At 39.7% G+C, this 24,667-nt stretch overlaps 2 protein-coding genes across 3 annotated transcripts; one reads left to right on the plus strand and one right to left on the minus strand.

Annotated features, from left to right (window-relative positions):
- The first annotated feature begins 1,793 nt into the window (after nucleotides 1-1,793).
- glra2 (glycine receptor, alpha 2) lies at nucleotides 1,794-13,908 on the plus strand. The gene is made up of 9 exons (XM_067603700.1): nucleotides 1,794-2,308; nucleotides 3,064-3,185; nucleotides 5,301-5,368; nucleotides 6,632-6,855; nucleotides 7,906-7,988; nucleotides 8,089-8,226; nucleotides 8,313-8,527; nucleotides 11,153-11,302; nucleotides 12,095-13,908. The coding sequence occupies exons 1-9, from the start codon at nucleotides 2,223-2,225 to the stop codon at nucleotides 12,374-12,376; spliced, it is 1,368 nt and encodes a 455-aa protein (XP_067459801.1). The 5' UTR covers nucleotides 1,794-2,222; the 3' UTR covers nucleotides 12,377-13,908.
- Nucleotides 13,909-15,078: 1,170 nt separating this feature from the next.
- On the minus strand, nucleotides 15,079-24,650 carry fancb (FA complementation group B). Of its 2 annotated transcripts, XM_067603702.1 has the most exons (9): nucleotides 23,824-23,999; nucleotides 23,377-23,614; nucleotides 23,107-23,262; nucleotides 22,899-22,988; nucleotides 22,304-22,432; nucleotides 21,164-21,336; nucleotides 19,800-20,227; nucleotides 19,462-19,702; nucleotides 15,079-18,876 (listed from the first exon to the last, which is right to left on the minus strand). In XM_067603702.1, exons 1-9 carry the CDS (start codon nucleotides 23,862-23,864, stop codon nucleotides 18,459-18,461), a joined length of 1,914 nt encoding a protein of 637 aa, XP_067459803.1. In that variant the 5' UTR covers nucleotides 23,865-23,999; the 3' UTR covers nucleotides 15,079-18,458. The 2 variants fall into 2 exon arrangements, with proteins under 2 accessions (XP_067459803.1, XP_067459802.1); XM_067603701.1 differs by having other exon boundaries at nucleotides 23,377-24,650.
- Nucleotides 24,651-24,667: the final 17 nt, after the last annotated feature.

Consider the following 24,667-nt stretch of genomic DNA (forward strand, 5'->3'; position numbering starts at 1 on the left):
TTCTGTTTTATTCTCTCTTTTCACAGTGAGGGGTACACTACATCTCTCTCCCCCCGTAATGACACACAGATTTGACTTTTTCTCCTTTAATTATGTGACCCACCTGGCCCAAAGTCTTTCCTTATGGAAGCTAATGGCCAATTGAAGCTATGGTTGGTTGTCGTTACATCGACAAGCCAACTGCAGCTGTCTAGGAGAAGGGAAATAAATGACTTGAGTGCAAAGTGGATTTGGGCCCTTACCAGTTAGAAATGTATTCATTAAAGCAACTTCAGAGAATATTTGGTGTTATAAATGTTATTTTTTTGCCTTGGATCAGACACAGTGACATTAGAGTCATGTACATAAATCTGGATGATGTGCTTCTCATCATGACACCCACCTATTGCAAGACAAATATGAGTTTGTTTGTTTCCCCTTGTTAATTAAAAGCCAAACATGGACATACAGTACATGCGCCTGCCGGTAAATAATTCACAGAGCGCATTCAGTATTTATGGAGTCAAACATGCTGTAGAACACGCCATGCACAAAGACTTCTGATGACACATCAATGTTAAACCCCACAACCAGAGCAAGCCACACATTGCCAACCATGAGATCCAATGTGACACTTGTAATTTGGACCTCAGCATTAAAAGAGGAGGAGAGCACGATGACTCGTCCTCAGGCTGAGAAAGGCCAAGATGATCTGGAAACTGGTCAGTAACCAAGTGCCAGACTAAAGTGTAATATTGCCCAGAGCATGTCACAGCATTGAGGCATGTGATGCGTTGAGAGTAATCTCACAACACGCTGCCTGTGTTTGGCTTGATGTGAATGAAATTCTTTTTTCTCCCACTAAGTTTTAATAGCTGTTTCCTCCACAGCACATGCCTGTGTATTCATGTGGAATGAGTCATTCATGCCTGTGCTCCATGAAGCCTCACAGCCCACTCACAACCACAGCCTCTTTTACTGCCAGATCCACATCCAGCCTCAGTATCAATACCGAGAGCTTATATATGCCTTCATAATAATTACTGAATCTTTGTGGTGTCCCACTAAACCTCTCTTCCTTCACCCCTGGGTTTCAGCCAGTCTTTAGTTTATTTCCTGGCGTCTCCGTCTGTGTCTGTGTCTGTCAGTCAGCTCCCCTCTGTCTCGCTCTGGGAGGCCAACCTTGCAGCATTTCCAATGATGTGCCTCGGAAATCTGTTTCCAGGGCAACCGGGGTACCAAATACTCTCCCAGCGGCTTCTCGCTGGTGCGTCCTTTGTTTACACTTTTCATATCTCTGCGAGGATGTAGGCTGTTCTAAACATACAAGGATGTGACCAAAAAAAAGAAAATTGCGTAAAAAGGCCAGCCAAGGATGATGTCAGAGTAACTCCGTTAAATACACCCACATTATCGGCCTGATGATCGATCTGATTTCAGCTGAATTGCATTCCTGAATAATGATGGTTATACGTTATTACACCTGTATGAGTACCAAGTTACATTTTCACTAGAGGATGTATATTTGTGTATTTAGTATCCATACAGATAAGTACACCACTGTAAAACATTAAAAAATTAGATTAAAGCCAGTTGATCCTTGATGCGCAGCTGCGCGCAAAGGGAGTTTCCCAAGCAAGCTGGTGAAGAAAAAGCTGTATAATTTAAAACAGACACATTTCGTTATGTAACAGACACTGACGACAATATTTGGTTGGGTTTCTGTTGATTGCCTTCCTCGTTTATTGGACTTAATTGAAAACCAACTCACGTCCACCACTTTTAAGCCTCGCGCTTGCGCGTAAAGGAAACGGGAGCTGTCCAAGTGCTGAAATGAGAAAAGGCGTTCCACTCCCATTCCTCAACAGAGGATGGTCCTCCAACTGCGAAAGATTTCACTTCATCAGAAACAACACAGACCTTCGGATTTGTCTTCACAGAGTGAGCTTTTAGATTTGAGCGAACGCCAAAGCGGAAAGCTTCCAGCGGATGCGTTTTGGAGTTTCACCTTCTCGACGCCTGATGTTTCTTCACACCTCTTCTGCAAGAAATCTGTTTTTGGGAGTCAGAGTTTCATGAAACTAAACTATGATCTGTGGCTGCGTTAAGGAATGTCTCCTGTATTTTTGTATGACACAAGAACACCCAAACGCCCACGACTTGGTCAGGAAGAAAGCGGTACCCCAATTTGGATTATGTGTTTGACCAATGTAAACATATGGAAGAAATAAAAAAGTGAGCACATGAGAACACCACCCGGAATGAATCGCTCCTTTATTAAGGTTTTGGCAGCTTTATTTACATATTTCATGGAGACAAACAACTTCAGGTAGGCCAATTTATTTAGAAATGATTATTTATTTCATTGATTAAAAACAAATGATTCCTCTCTTCCAAAGTTTCATTAGATAATTCATCCGAGTAACTGATGAAATTGACTTTTCTGCATAGACTAAGTTAGTAATTACCCGAGTGATGATTTGATTAAGATTGACTGCAGTTACTCAGTATTTTCAACAGCTTGAACTGTTTCTGTCTCTTAAATATTTTTAAAATATAATATTCATACGAGGAATTTTTGCCTGTCATACAGCGAGTTCACAATGACCTTTACGCACTTATTGGTGTTATTTTTTTTATTCTTCTGTAGCATCACAACACTGTTCCTGTAATGTTTTCACATACAATTATAGCATGCTGCGATATCTGTTTAGTTGCATGATGTGACACAAAATAGTCCTTTCTTGACAACAACCTGCAACGTCGAAATCACACAAGATGCGTACATGTATGCGCTTTAACGCAGTTATTATTTTTATTTCATTTATTAGTTTATTTGTAAGGGACAAGCAGAGAACAATAACAGTTGCAGAAGCAGTGTCCGATGCACTGTACACGTGTATATGTTAATTTCCAACAGCAGTCCCTTGATAGTTCAAGCAATCATTAAAATTACATGCTAGAGTTTAAAATCAGTGCATGTAGTTTCCCTGCGCCCATCGCTGGGTGACAAATAGGCTTTAACTCATGTGTTTGATCTGTGACTTCTGTCCGACTTCTCTCTGATCACCGTGTGTGTTTCAGAGTTGTGGATGCCAAGGAGCTCGATTCCAGATCATCCCCCAACATGTCTCCATCAGACTTTCTGGACTCGCTCATGGGTCGAACGTCCGGGTATGATGCACGAATAAGACCGAATTTTAAAGGTTTGTGTATCAATATATTTGTCTTTCTTCACCCACTCCTGATTCTCACCATCTCCCCCCTAAAAAGCACACAACCACCACCTTTTGTATTTGATGATGTACATCAGTTTTTATTACAGAGGAGTTTTTTTGTTTTTTTTTTTAACACGAAACACAGTATCCATACCCCCTAAACATTGTCATTGCGACTATAAACACACCAGACTTTGACATTATTACTTATCTGTAGATCCATTCACTGTTATCTGTTGCCAGGATACTGTGCTGTCAGTCATTTGATAAGAACAATCAATCACTTCAGTTGACAATAACCTAGTTGTCCTTGCTGGAATTAAATCATGAACTAACCCCTCATTATAACATTGCATGCTTGTTTTCATTCTGTAAAATTATGTCAGATACAATCATAATTCATTAAATAATAAATCAGAAACGAGGGGGGGAAAGGTAAATATCACAGTCAACTCTGAGGTTGCTGATAGGTACTTGCAGCAGACAGGGAAGCCACCTTGACAGGCCAAATGATGGATGGTGCCCCTGTGGCAAGGCTGCAGGCTACTGACTTCCTGTGTTGTCGTTGCTGTGATGCTGGGGACACACACAGCATCTGTCACTGGAATGGAGCTGCGTGAGGAGAGGCGCTCTACTGGGGCTCAGGCCTACTCCACGCTGGGTCAGGCGGGCAGGGATTTGTCGGAGGGTTTTGGGGGATTCCAGTTATTGAAGCAGCCAGACAGGACACAGACACAACAAATCAGCAAGATTCAGCCTCAGCACAGGAGCACACGGACCCAGATCTTTCCGTTCCATCTGGGAGAGTTGTTGATAAGATTGCTGAAATGGACTTAAGATGAGAGGAGGACAGCCTGTTTAACACCGGCTGGCATTTTCAGAGGAGCGATGAAGTAAAAGCAACTGTTTCTAAAGAGAGAATGAGCCCACAGATTTGAATGTTGCTAGTTAAATTCTTGTTCTCTTTTTTATTTTGGGGCCGATAAAAAGTTACCATTAAATTATAAAGCACCATCTCCCTGCCTCGTTCAGCTTATAGCAGACACTTTTGCATGAACCCACTGCAATGTACAAACATGATTTCAGTTGCGAACCTGCTAGTCATACTTTGAAGAGAGCGTTGAACTGTATTTCTGAAGGCTGACCTAGATTTCCTTGCTGAGTTTGTTGTAAGGAGGTACCACTTTATTTTTCTGCTTCTGCTGTTAAATGTAGCTACCTGACGACAAACAGAGGCAAATATTAATACCAAGTGCCATGTAATATTGATGAGGAAAGCATAGGGGAAGGGCACCGGGAAGGGCTTACAGCTTCACTTATCAGATAAAGAAAAAAAGATTCGCTGTGACTTAAAAACGGCATAACCTGCCAAGCTTCGCAAAGAGATTTCAGGTTGGGCCACTCTGTGGAGTCAAAATGACACTACTCATTACAGCATGCTGGTTACATTTTACTCACAGTGTTAGAGAGAAAATGCTCTGATTGGATCCTGGAACTAACAAATAATTGTTTGTGAATGTGCACGCATTTGTGTGTGTGTGCATGTCTACTGTTTGTAATGAAAAGACAATGGAGAAAAAATGTGTTTTAAATAATGTTGACCACAAAAAATCATAAACATAAGTGAACAAGACATCATTACATAATTTATTATAACATCAGACTGACACAATATGATGTCATTACAGATTAGCTATATTTCAGCTAAATTTAGGAAACATCATTTCTACTAAAGTCTAACTGCATGTTTTATGGGATCTTTAGGTTTAACAAAGCATGCAGCATGTCACTATCCACTCCCGCTGCTTCCACAAAACAAACAAAAAAAAAAACCACTGCTTGTTGGTATTAATGTATGTTGAAATACATTGTGAACCAGCAGCTTGTAACCAACAGACCAAAGTGATGATATGATTTAAGGCTTATTGTCCTGTCATGTCATTGTCATTCCATTTCACAGGTCCCCCTGTAAACGTTACATGCAATATTTTTATCAACAGTTTCGGCTCTGTCACAGAGACAACTATGGTGAGTCCGCTGGCATTTTGGCTGATTTCTGCCCTGTAAGATTTGTCAATGTGTTATCTGTTCCTCAACCTGCAGGTCCACCAGTTAATGTTACCTGCAACATATTTATCAACAGCTTTGGTTCTATAGCAGAAACTACAATGGTGAGTGGAGCGTGTGTGCTCGGACATGTTCTAAAGCCCTGATCTCTGCTCTGGAGTTAAGACTGAATCATCTTGTTTTTGTTTTTTTTTTTGTTTTTTTAATTCTGCCTTTTTACTTTTGTCATTGCTATGTCTTCCTGCTCACAAAAATGCTTTGTTTTTTGCCATCAAGGAGTCTATTGGCGGATCCATGAGGCACACAGACACCATAAATGAGAAAGATGTTTCTGGCTACCCAAATAAGTATTGCTTTCTGCTCCCATTACGCCCCCTTGTGCACTTATAATTCATACAATTAATCCTAACTAATAAGTCACCAAATGCAGCCAATAACTGCAGGTGGGGGGCTATGGCTTTCAAACAAGCTGATCTACAATAAGTAATATGTGACGGCATCCAACTGCCAACAGAATAAAAATATAAAACCTGTGATGCTACGCTGAAACTCATCATCAAAGGATTCATAATGAATGATAATAACCACTTAGATCATGAATGGAGGGTGTTAATTTACGCAGGAGCTGGAGCTCATAAGATTGCCAGGGAATTACATGGCTTTAGACATGGATGCAAATATTTGGAGCCGCCAATATGCTGATGAAATGTCAAACAACATAAGGGCTTCTCATCATCATGACATATCAATTACTCTGAGCAACTGTGACACTTAGTTTTACTACTAACTGCACTGTCAAAATGCTGCATCTTACATATGCATTGTTTAGCATCTCTTATGGCTGTTACATCATTTTGATTAATGAGAAAAAGTCAGTGTTTTGCAAATGCAACTTGCATCAATAGATAATCATCAAACTGGTCATGTCAAAAGATGTATGAAGCTCATATAGAGTCTTGGATGATAGTATTACTTGATGATATAGATTTATATTCATTTTTGCTCTTCATCCATCTTATTATTTGTCATGTGTTGTTATTCTTATTACAGGGCTATTCAGTAAAATATTTTGTGTTATCACAGTAGTTGTAAGTGAGTGAATATGACAATATGTAAGAAAAAAATAAGTGATTTCAGATTTGGTGTAGATGCTTGCTCTATTTATATTTATATATGTATCATAAAAATGCATTTGTAATCAAACAGATGTATGTTTACCAATGCAATTTTCCATTACACTTCATTAAAAAGAGGGTTTATCATATTAAAAACCAATACCGATGACAGATGTTCTGTCACCAGCATGCTCTCTCATAACCTAAATCACTGCACTGCGAAATATGCAAAGCCGCTTGTCATCTCTGCAGGATTACAGAGTGAACATCTTCCTGCGGCAGAAGTGGAATGACCCTCGGCTTGCATATAGTAAATACCCAGATTCCTCCCTCGACCTGGACCCATCCATGCTGGACTCCATATGGAAGCCTGACCTCTTCTTTGCCAACGAGAAGGGAGCCAATTTCCATGATGTCACCACGGACAACAAGCTGCTGAGGATCTTCAAGGATGGGACTGTCCTCTACAGTATCAGGTTAAGCAATTAAAAATCTGCTGATAATTAAATATATAAAGTTTTACATTTATGTTTTGCATTTCACACTGTAGGACTGTAGCTGAGGTAGGAAGTGAGGAATGATACTGCAGAGAACCAAAAGCTGTGATGCATATATTACCCCAGGACATGTTCTCTCATTGCTTTTCTTACATTTCCTCTCAAACATCAAAGGCTGTCAATCTAAAGGATACAGTTTTAAATGAATTTTATCTCATTATAATCACTCCTTTGAAATGGCATAATTCATTGAACTACAGTACATCCCTGTGTGCAATGTAGATGTTTAATAAAGGAACTCTGATTGCAAGAGGGCAAGCTAATCTCAGGGGTATTGTTGAGAACCCAAAGCAAAGATAGAAATGGAAATCCTACTTCATGTTGATCTCTGCGCATTTAGAATATCTGGACTATACTTAAAACATCGCGAAAGACTCCAAAACATGCAACCCACTCAGGATGGATGGCGTCTTAAAGGCCTACCAGCCCAAAATTTGAGCAAAACTATGAAAATATGTTTAATTTAATTTCAATGCAACTTCAATCATACACAGCATTCAATTTTCTCTGCAATGATGCGATATAAAGCAGATCAATTTTGAGTCCATTTAGAAAGCAGCTCAAGGCTGAGCAGTGCTCAGGTGTGGAGGCGGAGTGGGTCAATGGGAGAGATGAAAGCTGGTTAGCCACTCTCTCCATTCATGAGAGAAATGACAGAGGGAGCAGACTGCGGGACCACAATGCATCACAGAGACAATAAGTTGCAGTAATGAAAGTGTGATAGGAACCTGCTGAAGGGAATCCTACATGATGTGTCAGAGGCTATCACACAGGAGAAAGAAGCATACAATACCAAGACTACCACAAAATGTACCAACTGTAATTTAAATTTTCAAAAGCAAATTATTTTCAATTCATGTGTCAACCCTGCAGTTCAATGTTTAATAAGTATACCTCTTCAGAATCTGATAACATATATACATTGGTGTAGTCCGTTTACCATATCTTACTATATGTCTCGTATCATAGGCTGACTCTCATTCTGTCTTGCCCAATGGATCTGAAGAACTTTCCGATGGATGTCCAAACTTGTACAATGCAACTGGAAAGTTGTAAGAATTGTCATTTATCTCATATGCCTTGTCATTGTGTTGCTGAAGTGAATATATATGTATATCTAATTTTGATCCATTAATTCTTTTCTGTCTCTAGTTGGCTACACCATGAATGACTTGATCTTTGAGTGGCTGGAGAACGGTGCAGTGCAGGTGTCAGAGGGGCTCACCCTGCCTCAGTTTATCATGAGGGAAGAGAAGGAGCTGGGTTACTGTACCAAACACTACAACACTGGTCAGAGGACATACACACATAGACACAGCTATTATTTTCCCTGGTGTGGTAGCTGAATTGCCTTTGTGTTTCTTGCTGATGGACAGGTAAATTCACCTGCATTGAGGTTAAATTCCATCTGGAGCGCCAGATGGGCTACTACCTGATCCAGATGTACATTCCCTCCCTCCTCATTGTCATCCTTTCATGGGTGTCTTTTTGGATCAATATGGATGCTGCTCCTGCCAGAGTGGCGCTGGGTATCACCACTGTGCTTACCATGACCACCCAAAGCTCTGGCTCCAGAGCTTCTCTTCCAAAGGTAAACCTCATTTTGTTGAGACAGTTTTGACTTGATACAAGGCCTAATACGTTGTGCTAATTTAACATCAAAGCACAAAAGAACCTCTAAGTCTGGGGGGGGGGGATGCAAAAAGTTTGACAAAACACACCAAGGACTGGATGCTTTCCACAGTTTTGAGGGTTCAACAATAAGAAATAGAAAAAGTGGTTACTCAGATATTCTGCCATTAATGAACTGCTTGCATGACAGTGTTAAAATCATCATGTGAAATATTCTGTGTGTACATTTTTGTGAGGGACAAGTTTAAGAACACATTTTATTATTTCTGGGTTGGTCTGACGGTGGCATTTTGCAACAAGAACATGTTTGTCTCTGCACACTTCTGTAAATGGCTTTATTTGATCACATTATTAGAGAAAAACATGTCTGATAACAAAATTCACCTCAGGATTACATACATTCTGTTTTCAATAATACCCCAAACCAACCTTTAAGTCTTAAGATTGTTTAGAAAAACAAAACAAAAAAATATAACCGCAAGCAGAAATTTGTGGATTGAAGCTTTTTTGCACTCAACAGAAGGAAGCAGCTCAATTGTTGTAAATGAAAGCTGCAAGCAAAAACGATCGGGTTTCAACGTTCACAAAGATGAGCAGGTCACTTCAATTAGTTTATTTCTGTTTAAGGAAGGAGTGAGACCAATCACACTCTTGTTTCAGCATCACAAAGCCTACAGCATTTCAATAATTGTTTTCTGCCAATTGTTCCTCCTTCATCAGATCTGAACAAAACTCGGTGTTAATGGTCAGGAGATAGTGCAGGATGTTTCCAGTGAGTTTAATCAGGATTGCCCAAAGATATCTTGAGTGATGAGGCGACCTTTTCTCATTAAGCATGCACACCAATTTTGGTGAAATTCTGTCTACTGTCTACCTACTACATTTGTGGCATTTTTGGCGCCCCCTATGGGTTTGACTCAAAATGCTTTGGTAGACCTACTCTCGATCACAAACTGAAATTACACTCCAAAATTTATGATGATTGGACAAATGGTTAATGAGTTATGGCCAATATTTGATAAGCCTAGCCCTTAATGAAGATATTTTGGTTGATGGCGGCCATGTTTTTCGACCGATCTTGTTCATTTATCAAATGTGTATCTCAGTCCCCCAAGGCTATATACCAAATTTGGTGTTGATTGAGTAAAAATCCTAGATGTCACATTACTGTTTTTCACATTATACAAATGAGCAAAAAATCCATCATGGTGGACTTTATGGTCCAAGAGGCTTTTTTTGTAGAGCAAATTGAGCTGGACTTGTGTGTCAAACTTCAAGTCAATCGGACATACGGTGTGAGGGGTGTGGCCTTTACAAAATTGCATTTTTGGGCCTTAATTACAGCACCACCATCTGGATGATTGGGCTCATATTTAATGGGAAACACATGTACACCATTCCCAGTTATAGGGCCAAGTTTAGTGGCTTTAGCTCATTCCAGCTCATGACAATTTGAGCCGCAGCAGAAGAAGAATAAATAATTTTAGGAGACCAAACTGATAAATAAAACATGTAATTGAATCATTAGAATGTGCTCTTTTAGTTGTATATGATACTATGCATTCATGGTTAATGAAAAGGTCTGTAATATATGTAGCTATAGGGACCTCAAGGCCCTACACACACACATATATATATATATATGTAGACAGAATAATAATATAAACAAGAAGACAAGAATTATACTTTACTGCTGACCGTTTGAAGTACCTGGCAGAGATACAGTTTGCCTTGTTCACATTTTTTAAGTCACCAGAGGACAGGAAACACCTTGTTTTGGAAATGATTAAACCGTACCACAGCAGCCCTTTTAACCTGATTTCTAGGTATCTGTACATTATCAACAGCCATGGTAGCTTATTTTCAATCAGGTAAATTGTCATGCACAACTTTTGAAGGGTACTACAGCACCAAGAGTGGGATCTTGATGATCAATCACTCTTCACATGAGCACAGAGAGCCTATAGCCACGTCAGAGATTCTCACATAAAAGACACACGTAGTGATAAATATTTAAAGAGAAGCCTTTGAGAGCCTCTGTTCAAGAAAACAATAACTCAATATGCCTTAAGTGCCCTCAAAAAGCTGAGCTGTTTTTCCACAAATGCTAATCAGCTGTCACGGAGAGACGAGGTTACACTGATGAGCAGTGAATGCTTTCATCTTCATCCTCTCTTTTTACAGATCAAAACAGATCAAACCGGTGCTAAGGGTACAAACTATTACCTATATCTAATATAAGTTCTCTTTTTATTAGTAGTTAAAGCAGCGATTATTTCCCACTGTTAATAACCATGCAATCATTGACATTACTGGCAGCTCTGATGCACCTGTTCGCAAACACCACCTCTAATTACAGTAATTCAGTAGTCAGTTAACTGACATAATGAGCTAAATAAAAGGAGAAAAGCAGGAAGAAACTGTAACTGCAGATCACCTGGTAGATCTAGGACTCAAAACCAATACAGAGAGGTTAAAAAAATCAACCAGTATATGAAATCATAGTACAAATTCACACTGCACTTGGACTGTTAGTTGATCTTGGAGGATCTAACAAAGAAAATCTGTTCTCTCTCACTCACAGGTCTCTTATGTGAAAGCCATTGATATCTGGATGGCTGTGTGTCTGCTCTTTGTATTTGCTGCATTGCTAGAATATGCTGGGGTTAATTTTGTCTCCAGGCAACAGAAAGAGTTCCTTCGCCTGAAGCGAAGACAAAGGAGGAATCACAAGGTAGGCTTTCTAAGTCTTTACATGGTTATCAAACATTTTAGCCACACAAGCGGCATATGGCTCTAGGGATGGAGTTGTCAGTCAGTTGGTCAAAAGTGACACATCCACATACATTAACTATTGGATGGATTGACATTAAATTTTGTACAGATACTCATTGTGTCCAGAGGATGAACCCCAATGACTTTGGCAGTTACCCAGCTTTCTCTCTAGCGCCACCACAAGGTTGTCCTTGGTATTGTGTCCAAGTACTAGATGGATTGCTATAGACACATTCAGGATGAATTGATATCACTTTGAATATTCTTAACTTTTCATCAAGTCTAAATTTTAACTTGCCCAAAGTTTGGTTTATGGCCAGATACCTGCAAAACTAGTGGCATTATCATCAGCCTCAGTCTACTTTGTGTTTAGTCCTAAATATTAGCATGCTATTGCACTAAACTAAGATGGTGAGCATTGTAAACACAATACCTTATGTGCCTGTTAGCATGTTTATGTTAGCATTCAGCTCTAAGCACCGCTGTGCCCAAGTATAGCCTCAACTGCTACTGTGGCTGACTCTTATTGGGTTGTTGAAGTAGCATAACATTATTATTTGCCTGAATTAAGATTCATCCCCTGAGCAGTCATTCTAAGTGGTTTATCGTTACAGTGCAGCAGGTTATCTTGGGGACATTATTTTAATTTAAAAGTGGCAATTAAGAAGTAAAGCATAACATTTGAGCTGCAGTCTTACAAAAAAGACCAAGTGAGTTCACTTTGTCCACATGTGCATGTGTCTTTTTTCAGGACGATGATATGCGTGAAGGCCGCTTTAATTTTGCTGGCTACAATATGAGTCAGTGTCTGCCAACGAAAGATGGCTCAGCTGTTAAGAACGCCACTCCGGCTCTGAACCCTCAACCATCAGTCCCAAAAGACACAGACACCATGAGGAAGAAGTTTGTGGACAGAGCCAAGAGGATAGACACAATCTCCAGGGCCGCCTTTCCTCTGGCCTTCCTCATCTTCAACGTCTTCTACTGGGTTACCTACAAGATCATCAGGCATGAGGACATCCACAAAAAGTAGAGGCTGTACCCTTGACATATAACATTATATTTCTCATTTCTCAGATTGAGAAATGCTTGAAAAGCACAGATGAGATAAGGTGGGAGACTGTGCATTGAGAGGTACAGTGGTGATAATAGTGGCGTTCTTTCAGGGATAATGTACAATGTTCATGCATCATACAGTAATGCTCATGTTCTGATAACGTGAACAGCTCTCGAGACACAGATGCTTTTTTTGTTGTACTGCTGCATAATATTTTCTGAAGAATTTGGTAAAAAAAAATGGTTTTAACACAAGGCTTAGTAACATTCTGGAGAAGATGGACCAAATGTTTTTGAATCAATTCAGCCTTGACGTCTGTACAACCAAGGAACAAAGAAACATTCCATGGATTTGTAATTGTAAAGTAGCTTAGTAAGACCCTCAAAGGCTTTTTGTGATTGCAACAAGAGGTATTTCTTATCAAGGATGTTTAGGAGTGTTTTATATTGTACTATTGCCATGGCACTTCCTCTCTGTTTATACAAAAAAGCAGCAAACATCTAAAATGTACAAGCAGAAAGCACACACAGATACATCCTTCAAGCATTAGGCAGCAGCACACGTCTCAGGCATGAGCGTGAAGCAGATGAAAATCTGGAATTGGGAATTGGATAACGCATTTTTATGAAATACCTGAGGCCTTAGATATCAAAGATTTGGTGAGATGAAGAACTATGCTTCTCTATTTTTTCAAGGATCTCCTCATGTTTAGTGGTCTATCAAAGCCGAATGCACCGTTTGAGCTTTTCTACCTGTGGCCAGACATCCAAAGGTACTTCTTGTTGTTGTTTCCTTTTTCTCTTAATGTAATTATAAATCAAATTCATGGACAGCGGAGGTCACCTAAAGTCAGTGTAAGTTAATTAAGATGTTTTGAAGGTCATGAATTATTTTCATTCTAAAGTAATTTATCAAATAAAATGTCATATATTTCACAGGCTAGGTTGATAAAGTATAATGGCCAATTATCGAGCAAGTGTATAGGTGAGCCTGCAAACTGTGAACATGCATTGCATTACTCAATGTTGTCATATGCTCATATCCACATGAATTCATTTATATTCCAGGTAAATACTCCAGATATCTTAGGTATGGTTTTAGAGTTTGAGACTATGTTTTTTGTAGATTTAGTCTGATGAAATATTTATCGTAATGGAGGAAAGGTTATGTTTATTTAAAAAAAAAAAAAAAAAAGCTTTCTGTATACTTCTTCCACCTCCGCTGTGGACTGTTTCCCTTCACTTGGCGTGTTGTTGCTGGATGGTGACATATGTTTGTAGATGGGTTCAGCAGTGAAGGACAGATCTGCATAACATTCATGGTATAGAGCAGCTAATGGTCCTTGCACTCTTGATATACTGTGGTGAAGAACTCCTTTCTTGAATGCTATTCTTGAAAAAGGTTGTTTACCGGCCTGTACATCAATAAAATTGACTGTGCACCATATTTACTTCATTTCCACTTCTCCTGTCACGTATAAGATACAGATCAATTCCGCTGCCTTTTTATCTGGTTTTGTTTTTATATTTCCATGCATTTATTGATGAGGTTACAACCTATATTGCTTTCTTTTGATATAAGAAATGTAGAGATAGATCCCTTCATGAAAAAAATATCTGATAAAATGAGGCACAAACACACAAAAATGCTTTTTGCGCCCGGTTACAGATCAGATCAAAGGAAACGACAAACACAGTCTCCTCTCCCCACTGAGCCCATAAGTCAGGGTGATGACACACGCCATGGATCGCTGGGTGGCCTGGGGTGACACAGATATGATCTGACAGTGGGTTTCCATTAATGCATGATAATGGACTTCACACTGTTGTGTAGAGATTCTATCAGATGGGGCTCACCCACCAAATGAAAGGAAAATACTGGTGTATTCACAAACACGAGGACAATTGTATTAGAGATATATATATATATATATATATATATACTGGCTAATAAAGATGTACCTTAAACTGTTCACACCTGTTGTTACTGCAGCTCAGACATGAACAACCCAAATGTATCATCCTTAAAGAAGCAGGAGTGACCACTGCTCTTTATGTGCAGATTGATATCCTGTAATCACATTATCCTACTAACAATGCCAGGATCCATCAACCCTTATATATCTATATATGGTATAGGTGAATACATGGTCTGTGGCAGGTTTATTGAGGGGGCTGCATGAGTCATCCAGCTGCTTTTTTATGCCGAAACACAGGGATTATAAACTAATCAATAATACTAATCCTCACACAGAAATCCCATCCATTTCACCGACACAGCCTTACATCACAGTCCATTGTTATTGTTGTTTGAATATGCAATAGGCTAGCCTTTATGCAATCAAATTTTAGTGCGGCGGCATTATGAAAGGAAAATTATGTGCAGCTTATAATTGTGTTTAAGAGAGAAACAACTTTCCATCATTCATTAAGGTTTATGGAGGCTGCTTTGTGAGGTCTGAGAGAGGAAAGAAATGAGAGTTGCCATAGCAACTGCACCGCAATTGAGAAGGCTAGTGTGTGAGAAAAGTGGGAAATTGATGAGTTAAGAACACTGGTATATTATTTTGCTAAAAGTATTGTCTCTTAGGCCTGAACATGAATGCTGAACTAAATTTAAAAAAGTAATGTCTACTGTATTAATGTAATAATAAAACAACCAGCACATTCTGTGTTTTTTTCAGTAGTTTATTTAGAGGATTATGTTTCCATGACACTCTTCACACTACACAACAGACACTGAGTGTGGTATCTGCCTTACAGATAGATGTTGGTCTAAAGTGGTACAGTGGAACACATGGCACTCCAGCTGCAGAGATATTGTTGGTTGATGTATGATCATTTTCACGGATGGTGGTATTGATCTTTACTCCTTATAGTTTAAGGTAACCTTGCCTATAGTCACTGAAAACCAAGTGTCTATGAATACCTCAACACACACTGAGGAGTGTTTACTCTAAAATTTATCACTATCTGAAAAACATGATTTTAATACAACTCAATCATCTCCATGACAACTGAGCAACTATCCGAAAAGAAGGCCACAGGATGTAGTTCAAGAATCACAAAGCGAATGTTTGTTGAGGATTTCTTGTCATAACATCAATAGTGCAGCAACCTTCATACTCAGTGTTCACACTTATAAATTATTAAAACATTAGCCTGGTATATTAAAGAAGTATCTTGTGCATACCATTTAATGTCTGAGAAGTATTATGCCTAATAGCTTCATAAAAATGTGTTGCTACGTGATAAGCAAAATGTGCAACCTCAGCTAATGATAGAATTTATCTTTTACTTGATACCTCCAATTATAAAATATTTGATGAGATGAAAACAGTAGATTAAACAATATAAAGACTCCCTCTATATCTTTTAAGACATATAAAAAATCCTCTGTTCAGAATATTAGTGTCTGACATGTATTTTCCACAAAAAAATGTTGTTACCTAAAATCCTTAAAATGACATCTCCTCCTTCTCCCTCATTGAAAAATCCAGAAACTATAAATATGCAAATATTTTTCATTTCAAAAGTTTATCAATTAGAAACAAGATGCCTACTTCTTCACTGACAAGTCCATTCTCAGTGTTTGTGCCCTGGAGACTTCAAGTTTCCACATCACACTTGTGTAAATTGCTATCTGGCTCCTATTGGCTCCAGACTAGTTGTGACATCACAAATCCTGCTTGTAGGTACACACCTTAAACTCTGTTTTTAGGTGAGCACAGAGCAATTTTCCATTTTCAGCAGATAAACGTGAAAACAGCCTTCTAGTGTCAAACTCTGCATATACATCAATCTGCACAGTGAAGCTCAAACATCCAACTGAAGGAACAAGAAGAAAAGCTGAATTTTGATTGGAGGGGGACTTTAAATACGGCAACATTAAAATTAAATATGGCAAACTCATGAGGATTTTCTCTCTTCAAGTGTTGCCTCACATCGGAGCTTTCTGCATACACAATCATGTACACTACTGTGTGTGTGGGCTGTGCACTACAACAATGTAGATATAATCAATGGCCTCCCACTATGGTTGACCCACTGATTGCCATAGTCCAGAGGAAAGGAAAGCCTGTGACCCTGATCAATAAAAGTCGACTGCAGGCAGAGACTAGGGACCAGAGACCAGTGCCCTCATCATACAGCATCAATATAAACATGGCTTAACAGCATTATTCATCACTATGGATGTCTTTACTTGATATTGTTGATATAGAGAACCAATCTGTGATTCAAATGTAAACAAAAGGGCCACACCCAATTTAAAACCCAGAGTTGGAAGCTAGCAATACAACTGTCCTTTATTTGAGATTACGTTCAGATGAGAAAAAGTTCAAATGCAGAGTTTCCTTCTATTAATAATAAAACATTATGAGTTTGGTCACAAAATTAAAGATTGGGTCTTTACATATATTATCATTCATAAATACATCCTCAAAAGGTCAAAAGATGTAGAAATCTGTCAAATAACTGACATATTTATAAGCTGGATGGAGACTGTATTTGGTCTTCTCCATGTCTGCGATGTTTCATAACAGCAGCATCACACCTCTTCATTCCCCATTAAGGTGAGGAGGCTTCAACGCAGCCTTCATCCACCACTCAGACTTAATATAAGTTAACAGGCAATAATGGGATGACAAACCATATATTTTACTTCAGGTGGCAGGCAGGGCTTTAAGGGAACACCAATACAATTGAATTTTCATTTTCACATGTGATCCATGTCCCCCTGGCCATTTACTGGTGTTATTTACTGTGCAGGATTCACAATTCTTCTCCATTATTAGAAGTGACAGAGGTGTTTGTCTTGCAGCCAAGAAAGGCGGGGTAGTAGTTTGCCTCTTTTCTGTTTGTGAGGGATTAAAGAGGGAAAAAAAATGTGTGTGTGTGATCAACTTGCATGGTGACGGAAGTTATGTTGTCTGAATATATCAGCAATAGCTGACAGAGCTGCAAACAGGAGTTTTATTTTCAACGTGACAAAAATAGGTTTCTTTTAACGTTTTATGAACCCACAGCAGCATCACCATCGAAAATAACATATTGAGAAATGCTCACGAAAATAGGAGAATCTGAAGTAAATGTTTCGGCTATATTTAGAGGAGTCTTGTGGCTGTGAGTCCAGCGGAAGCTGTTGCAGGCATTAGGGCAGAGACATTAAAGGTGTGAAGAGGGGGAGTTTAGTTCTCCTCAAAGTACTACAAACAGATTGAGTACCTCCGGAGCTCTGACAAACATAATTCACATCCACATTTTTCAGTCCCTGTTGGGATTAAAAAAAAGCCTCACCAACCATTTTAGTAAACACTGCTGGTCAAGCTGCCAGAGACCTTATGTATCCAGCAATGACTAGATCCTTTTAAGTAGGGTTTGATGTTCACTTGGTAAAGTGGCATTTTAACTTACAGTGCTGACAGCCTGCGCGGCATCATAGGAGAAACAGCATCCAAGGACTTTTTTCTTTGCATCGTTTCACAGAAAAATAACTGAACCGTGCGGGAAAAGTACCACTAAAAGCTTTCACTCAACTACAGCCGCTGAGCAGATATATTTTGCTCTTGCTCGACCATCATCTGTTGTCTTTATTCTTAAGGCAAACTGTTCACTGTGGGATAATAGTAGTTTCTCCTAATGAATAGCAAACGGCAGCAACAGGCATTAAAGAGTGTTTCTGAACACTGAGGGTCTAAAGGGACATGAACAGAAGGAATAAGCTGAGGAGAGAGCAGTATCACATCACTATCAGATTAAGGCTGTGAAACCCAGGAGGGGATCCAATGGAAATAGGCTGAGCTGAGGCTCTACAGAGCGACAGACACCAATAGATACACAGCAAACCCCAAGAGGTTGTCTGTCAGACACAGGCAGTTCAGCTCAGAACATAACCAAGTCAGCAATGGGAGGATGCGCTCTCTCTACAGGTTAAATGTGCACAGCATACACAATAAACTGCCTTTTCAGTTGATTTTAGTACCATTCATACAAACACTGGTTGTCCAGGTAACAGATGTAGCAATGGGATTTTCAACAATAACCACATCAACAGCATATTAGCTGAGCAAAGTTCTCTGAGTCTCTACAAGAGCTGCCAAATCCCCGTCAAGCTGGACTTGGGTGAGGCTTTGGGTAAGCCTGCGATACCTCCCCACATCCACCAGGGGGCTCAACCTTATCCTACTCCTCTCCAGGTCCTGCTGCCAAACCTCTCTACACCTCTTGAGCCCCTCTACAGAACCTGGCTCAGGGGTCTCCTCATGTCCACTGCTTCTTCTCCTCCTCTCCTCATCTTCCTGTTCTCCACAGAGCAGCAATGATACAAACTCTCTGAGTGACGCCACCTCTTTTTCCAACGCCAAAGAGAATATTTGAGCTGCACCCTGCCTTCTTGTACCTTTGACAGCCTGGACAGAGCAAGATGCGGGGAGGTAAGCCAACAGAGAGTCCAGGAATTGGAGCATCGGTAACTGGCTGCAAAGGGACAACAGAGCCGGTGTTTGAATTCTATTACATAATACATGTTGCAATGAATGAAAACATGATTTTTTGATGTTTATTTCTCATCTGTAATTTGTCAGTTGCTTCCCTCCCACCTACCAATTCAGAGTTTTACAGGATTTGTATTTTTAAGTGCTCTGGTTGCCAGAGAATTCAAATAACTTTGATATTCAGTGGAATATCACAGACGTGCATCCTTCTTGACATGCGTCAACTTCAAAGCCTTGTCAACTTTGAATCCATTAATATAAATTGAGCAGTGCCCATTTTTACAGGGAAAGCTACCTTCCTTTTTTTTTTTTAATAAAATTGAATAATTCAAGACATTGCCTGGTAGTAATTTTTGAACCAATACACAGAGCAGTAATATCAATGGTTACAATTGAATAGAAAATCTGTTAAATCAATCATTCTGAGTTTTTTCAAATCTACAATTTTTGGCACATTTAACTTTTTAAATGATGCAACCAAAAGGAAAAAAAAACTAAATGTAATTCAGAAAAGATAGTATCAGTAACACAGCCATCTTATTGGTAATTGTGAATAAAAATGATTTACCTGGAGTGGACAGACAGTTCCCCCTGGAAAGGGGTCATCTGATGCCAGTGCAGCAGCATGAGAGCCGACAGTCCTGACGAATTTAACAGAAGATACTGAGGGCCCACTTCTATCCTCTTACAACCCACTCTTTTCTGAATCCAGCCATCTATATCACCTAGGCTGTGATCAGGAGAGTCTATGTGGAACACCCAGCAATCCAGCAACGCCAACAGACTCAGCAAGTCCTCTGTAACCTCATCTGGGCAATAAAAAAAAGGAGACAATCATAAACATCTATCTGTCAAAATTAAAACCTAAAGTCGTGGGCATTTTGATTTTAAATCCACTCACTTTACCTGTTTTGAGTTTGGGGTTTTTCAACAGTTGGGTTTGGAAATCACTTTGGAAATCTAAAGTGACTTGACCACAATGCAGGACAGCCGGTGTTGGGTTGCTCACGAGGGCAAAAGTATCTTGTCTCTGGACATAATGGAGCATGACACGGCACTTGACACAGCCAGAGTTCAACAGAGGTGTCAGCCTGGTCACAGCAGTCACAGCCAGTCTGCATGTGTTGAGATCATTTGGTCTGCCGGCGTTGTGTTGCTTGCTTCTTTTTGCTGCCGGCTCTGGGAATGTGGAGGCAGAAGAGGAGGAGGAGGATGATGGCGATGAAGGGCTGAGAGCGGGGAGCCAGAACACTTGGCTCTGGGTCTGGATGACTGCGGGCATTGAGCTCTGTCCCGTCTCTGTCAGGACAGATAAACTCACACTGGCCGCTGGTCTGGAACAAAAATAACACATCACTAACAATCAGATATCACACGGACAGCAGGTAATCAGGCTGGATATCAAATCCAAAACTATAGGACTGTGTGTGTGAATGAATGTGTGACTGCTGGTGAACTGATTAACAACAGCAATAACTCCAGGTGGTGAAATTACATCAGCTCTACAAGTGCACCGATCAAAACAGCAATATACGGGCTCTTGAGGCAATCATGCCAGAAGTAGTTTTCCTCCACATGTGCTGAAATAAAAAAAAAAACAGGAACAGGTGGATGAAGGAATCAGATAGCTTCTTGTTCCCACAAAAGGAGCTTGGAGAGTTATTAAAAACTTGTTGCCATGGTGACCACCTTGCCACCCTGCATGCTCCTTGGTGAAATTCATATAAAGTCAGGGGCAATCAAAAAGGGGACATCATACTTACTAAGTTAATGTTATTTGAAGATAGATTACTGTAGGTGTTACATTTCTTTACAAGACTGCTTCATTGATTTAATCATGAAAAACTATTCTGAGTTCTTTGAAGATACGCAGCTGCAGTAGAAAATTATCTTACAGCTGAGATTTCTCTACAGGACACCTCAGCAAATGGCACCATAATGTAACAGTTCAGGAAAATCTAATCAAGCATCAATGATAGCGTCTGACAGCTGGACAGTAGTACTTCTGACTTGACTACATGTAGTGCCATGTTAAAATTGCTGGTATATTTACCATAAACACATGGATCTACTCAACTAGATAAAAAAAAAAAAAAACACAACTCATTATGCCTGACAAGCCATCAAGTGGGCGAGCTTTTTAGAGAACGATAATGTCGTGTTCAGTGGGGCATATTTATGAAGGCTGATGCCTCAGTCCACCAGGCTCACGTATCTGTACACAGCAGATATACACAATCCACTTCAATTAAAAAACAAATCATGTTTACACAGAGCCGTCAGTAGATAGTATCACTCCCACGACCATTCGGTCCTCAGCGATGCGATGCCACAGCTTGTCAACTTGAGGTTTTGAAGACACTGCTGGCATGTCTCGCATCTTGTCATCCAAGGCCTCATCCTTTGACTCATCATCACTGTCCCACAGAGCAATAAGACCTTCCTGGACAGAAAGTGGAAAGACTATAATCAGCAATGACAAGTGTGTGACAGCGTTGACAAGCAATAGCAGTTTATGTCGAACATTTCGGTTTCAACAGAGAATATTAGGAACAGAAGTAGTGGCTTTTCAAAATGCAATTTAAAAAGCAAGAGTGTTGCAGTGACTTTACTTTCTGTGAAAATCATAATTATCTCTTCATCTTTCAGCATTTAATTCTACTTTTTTTTTAAAAAAAAAGCTTGTTTTGGGGCCATATACAACATTTGCTGTGGGTGTTTTTGTAACAGTACAGTCACAAGTTAGTTGGATTGTGGCTGTCAAAGTAAGGCCAGTCACCATTGCACAAAGAAATTATAGCAACAGCAAGAAAAGGCATTTCACAAACATCAAATGCTATAAAGTAGAAAAACAAGAAAACGTTTGTGGCGTTTGTTTGTATTGCCAGTGTTTGGCCTTGCTTCCTCAATGCCTGTGGCAGCATTACGAACGCTGACTGTCTCAGCCTGATGTGAGATGCCATTTCAAATATGACAACTTATCAACATGAGTGACAAGTGCTGGAACAAAGCTAACCAACTGACTCATACTCATAATTACATACCTCATTGCTTTAAATTTCCCATTTTGAAGTTATGAATTGAGCTTAAATGCATGTCAGAGTCATAGATATATTATTATTATGGACATTCAACTGAAAATAACAACAGATACTATCAAAATGTTGTCATTACGATGCCATAAGATGTCCTGTCCCAGTACTAGAGGAAAGGAAACATTTCTAATATAATAACACTCTTGTTGCTCATTCAGTAACCATTACTAATAGCATCCAGTCCTCTAAAAAAATGCTTAATACTATAACAAGCTGTTTGTTTTGCAAAAAGTCATGACTGTATAGTACCAGTCAAAAGTTTGTGTGTGTCTAAACTTTTGACTGGTACTGTATATTTCCTTACACGTAAAGTACCTGTTCATGCTGGGTGAGAATCATCTCTCTCTCTGATACAACATCAGTGAGGGCTCGCACCGACTGCTGCAGAACTCTTTCCTTCACTCTAACTTCTCCTTGAAGCTCCTGAAGCACCGTCAATCCGCTCTAAATGACAGATCATATTCGAATGACACTGTAAATTATATGTTGAACACACTGGGTGACACTGAGTGAAAATACCTTCATTTCAAGATGTCATCTCAGGGAAATAGCATCATCAGATCATTGATAGAGCTGCATAATATGGCTGAGCATCATGGATGAAAGACAATCATTATCACAGTCTCAATACCCTTTTTTAAACCAATACCAATAAACTACATTCTACACACACAAATGTATTTAGAACTATATGTAAAATAGTCAAATTGATTGTTACACACATGAGACACAGCTCCATGTGTAAAACAAAAACATGAAGTACTCATTCAGTTAGTTTTTCCTTAATTTATTATTGACAAAATTTTGTAAAAAGACAATGTGATCATATTGTCTCAATATGATTCCACTAACAGACAATAATACTGATCGATTTTCCCAGTGTTCCACCGTAACGTTTATGAATGCTCACCTGAAGTCTGGACTCTAAAGCTTGAAGAGTAAGGAGATAGTTCTCTGCTGGTGGAGGAGATGACTTCACTGCTCCGCTGTCCTGACCACACTAAAAACATGTATTTTCACTTAGTGATGCTGACCACCTTCACAATTTCACTTTATCAAGGGAAATGCATGTAAATGTGAAGCAGCATTGCACATGGGAAGTAAAAAGCATGACTCACAGAATATGAAATGCCACAGAGGTCAGTGATGAGGAAATGTTCCAGTAGTTGTCCTGGTTCACCTTCATCTTTAAAAACCAGCAGCATCTGGTCTGTTCCACATCCCAAGAAGTCGTCCACGTGGACGGAGCTGACACCTGACCAGTGGGAGGCTATCTGGATAAGAGAGTTTAAGAAAGCAGGATTATAAAAACATGTAAACTGAATGACAATAAAGTTATGAAAAAAAAATACAGATTGTTCATAGATACTGAAACCTGTTTTAAATACCTCAAATGTTTCCTTCCATATGGCGCAAACATGCCCCTGATGAAAAGATACGACAAAGAGGACTCCGTTTCTTCCTGTGTTCACCACCTGAATATCTTCAGGTTGCTCAAATGGGACCTGACATGTGTCTTTTACCGTGCCATTCTCAAAATAAACAAGTTGTCCAGTACAGGTGGCTGCAACCACAGCAGATTTTAGCGCACCTTCCACTTTGTCCGCTGACAGCACCAAGATGCACCTTATGATGGAAATATAGGGATGAGGTACAATCATAGAGCCGTCAAACATGTGTCCACTCTCAACAAAATAGCCCAGGGTTTGACTTGTGGACTGATTATCTGAGCACTGTTCTGACAAGTTTTGCAGTCCAAGAACAAATACTTGCCCTTTGGAGAGAGGGAGTTCTCCATAAACACTGTGGGACAACTGAAAGGGGATCTGTCTCACCTCTCCAACCTGCAAGGATGTATAGAGGACACTGCCAGCATGGCTCCACAACACTGTGGGGCCCTGGAGGATAGACACGTTTTCCCTTATTTTATAAGGGAGTTTAAAGTCAATGCAGGGCTCCAGTCGGTTTGAGCTGCTAAGTGAGAGAAGATTATACTGGAAGCTATCCGCTTCCTCGCTCTTCTTTACCACTAAAACACAGGGTGTGGTGAATCTCTTCTCGACATCTACGGCAGATTTACATCTCAAAACATCAACATGCGCTGATCTCTTCCTGCTGATGACAGCTGCTCCGTCAGCTGCCTTCAGGAAGGCGTTGTGTTCCCGTTTAAATGAAAAGCTGCTGAATAATAACTCACTTAACTCGTTGTCATTTGTGGCGGAAGCACGTTTGCAGTTAAATAAGACTATCTTTCCACAGACGGATAGTCTATGGGGATTTTGATGCAAATCTTCCAACAGCAAACTCTCCATCATGTGGGGAAGCTTCGGGTCTTCTTTCTTGACAGCTGCAGTTAGCGTTATTGCTAAATTGGGTCACTTTCATGAGGAAAAAGTGTCACCAAGGTGTACAAATTGATGAACACTTGCTAAATCTACTGGTGAGAGTACAATTTAGCCATTTTCCAAGGTTTCTTAGCGTCTGTTTGTATTACTCGCGCGCCAACTAAAACTGAACGCTATGCATTATGGGTGAGAGTTGGTTAACCGTTAAGTGAGTTGACGACATTAAGCTAAAGTGTTAAAATGAGACAGCTGTATCGATGATTAAATAAACGCATTTCCTGTTATTTTGAATACAATTCAGCACTCGCTCCATACAGTCCATCGTTCAAATCAA

This window comes from Thunnus thynnus, chromosome 11 (assembly GCF_963924715.1).
Source record: "Thunnus thynnus chromosome 11, fThuThy2.1, whole genome shotgun sequence".
In the NCBI taxonomy this organism is placed as follows: domain Eukaryota; kingdom Metazoa; phylum Chordata; class Actinopteri; order Scombriformes; family Scombridae; genus Thunnus; species Thunnus thynnus.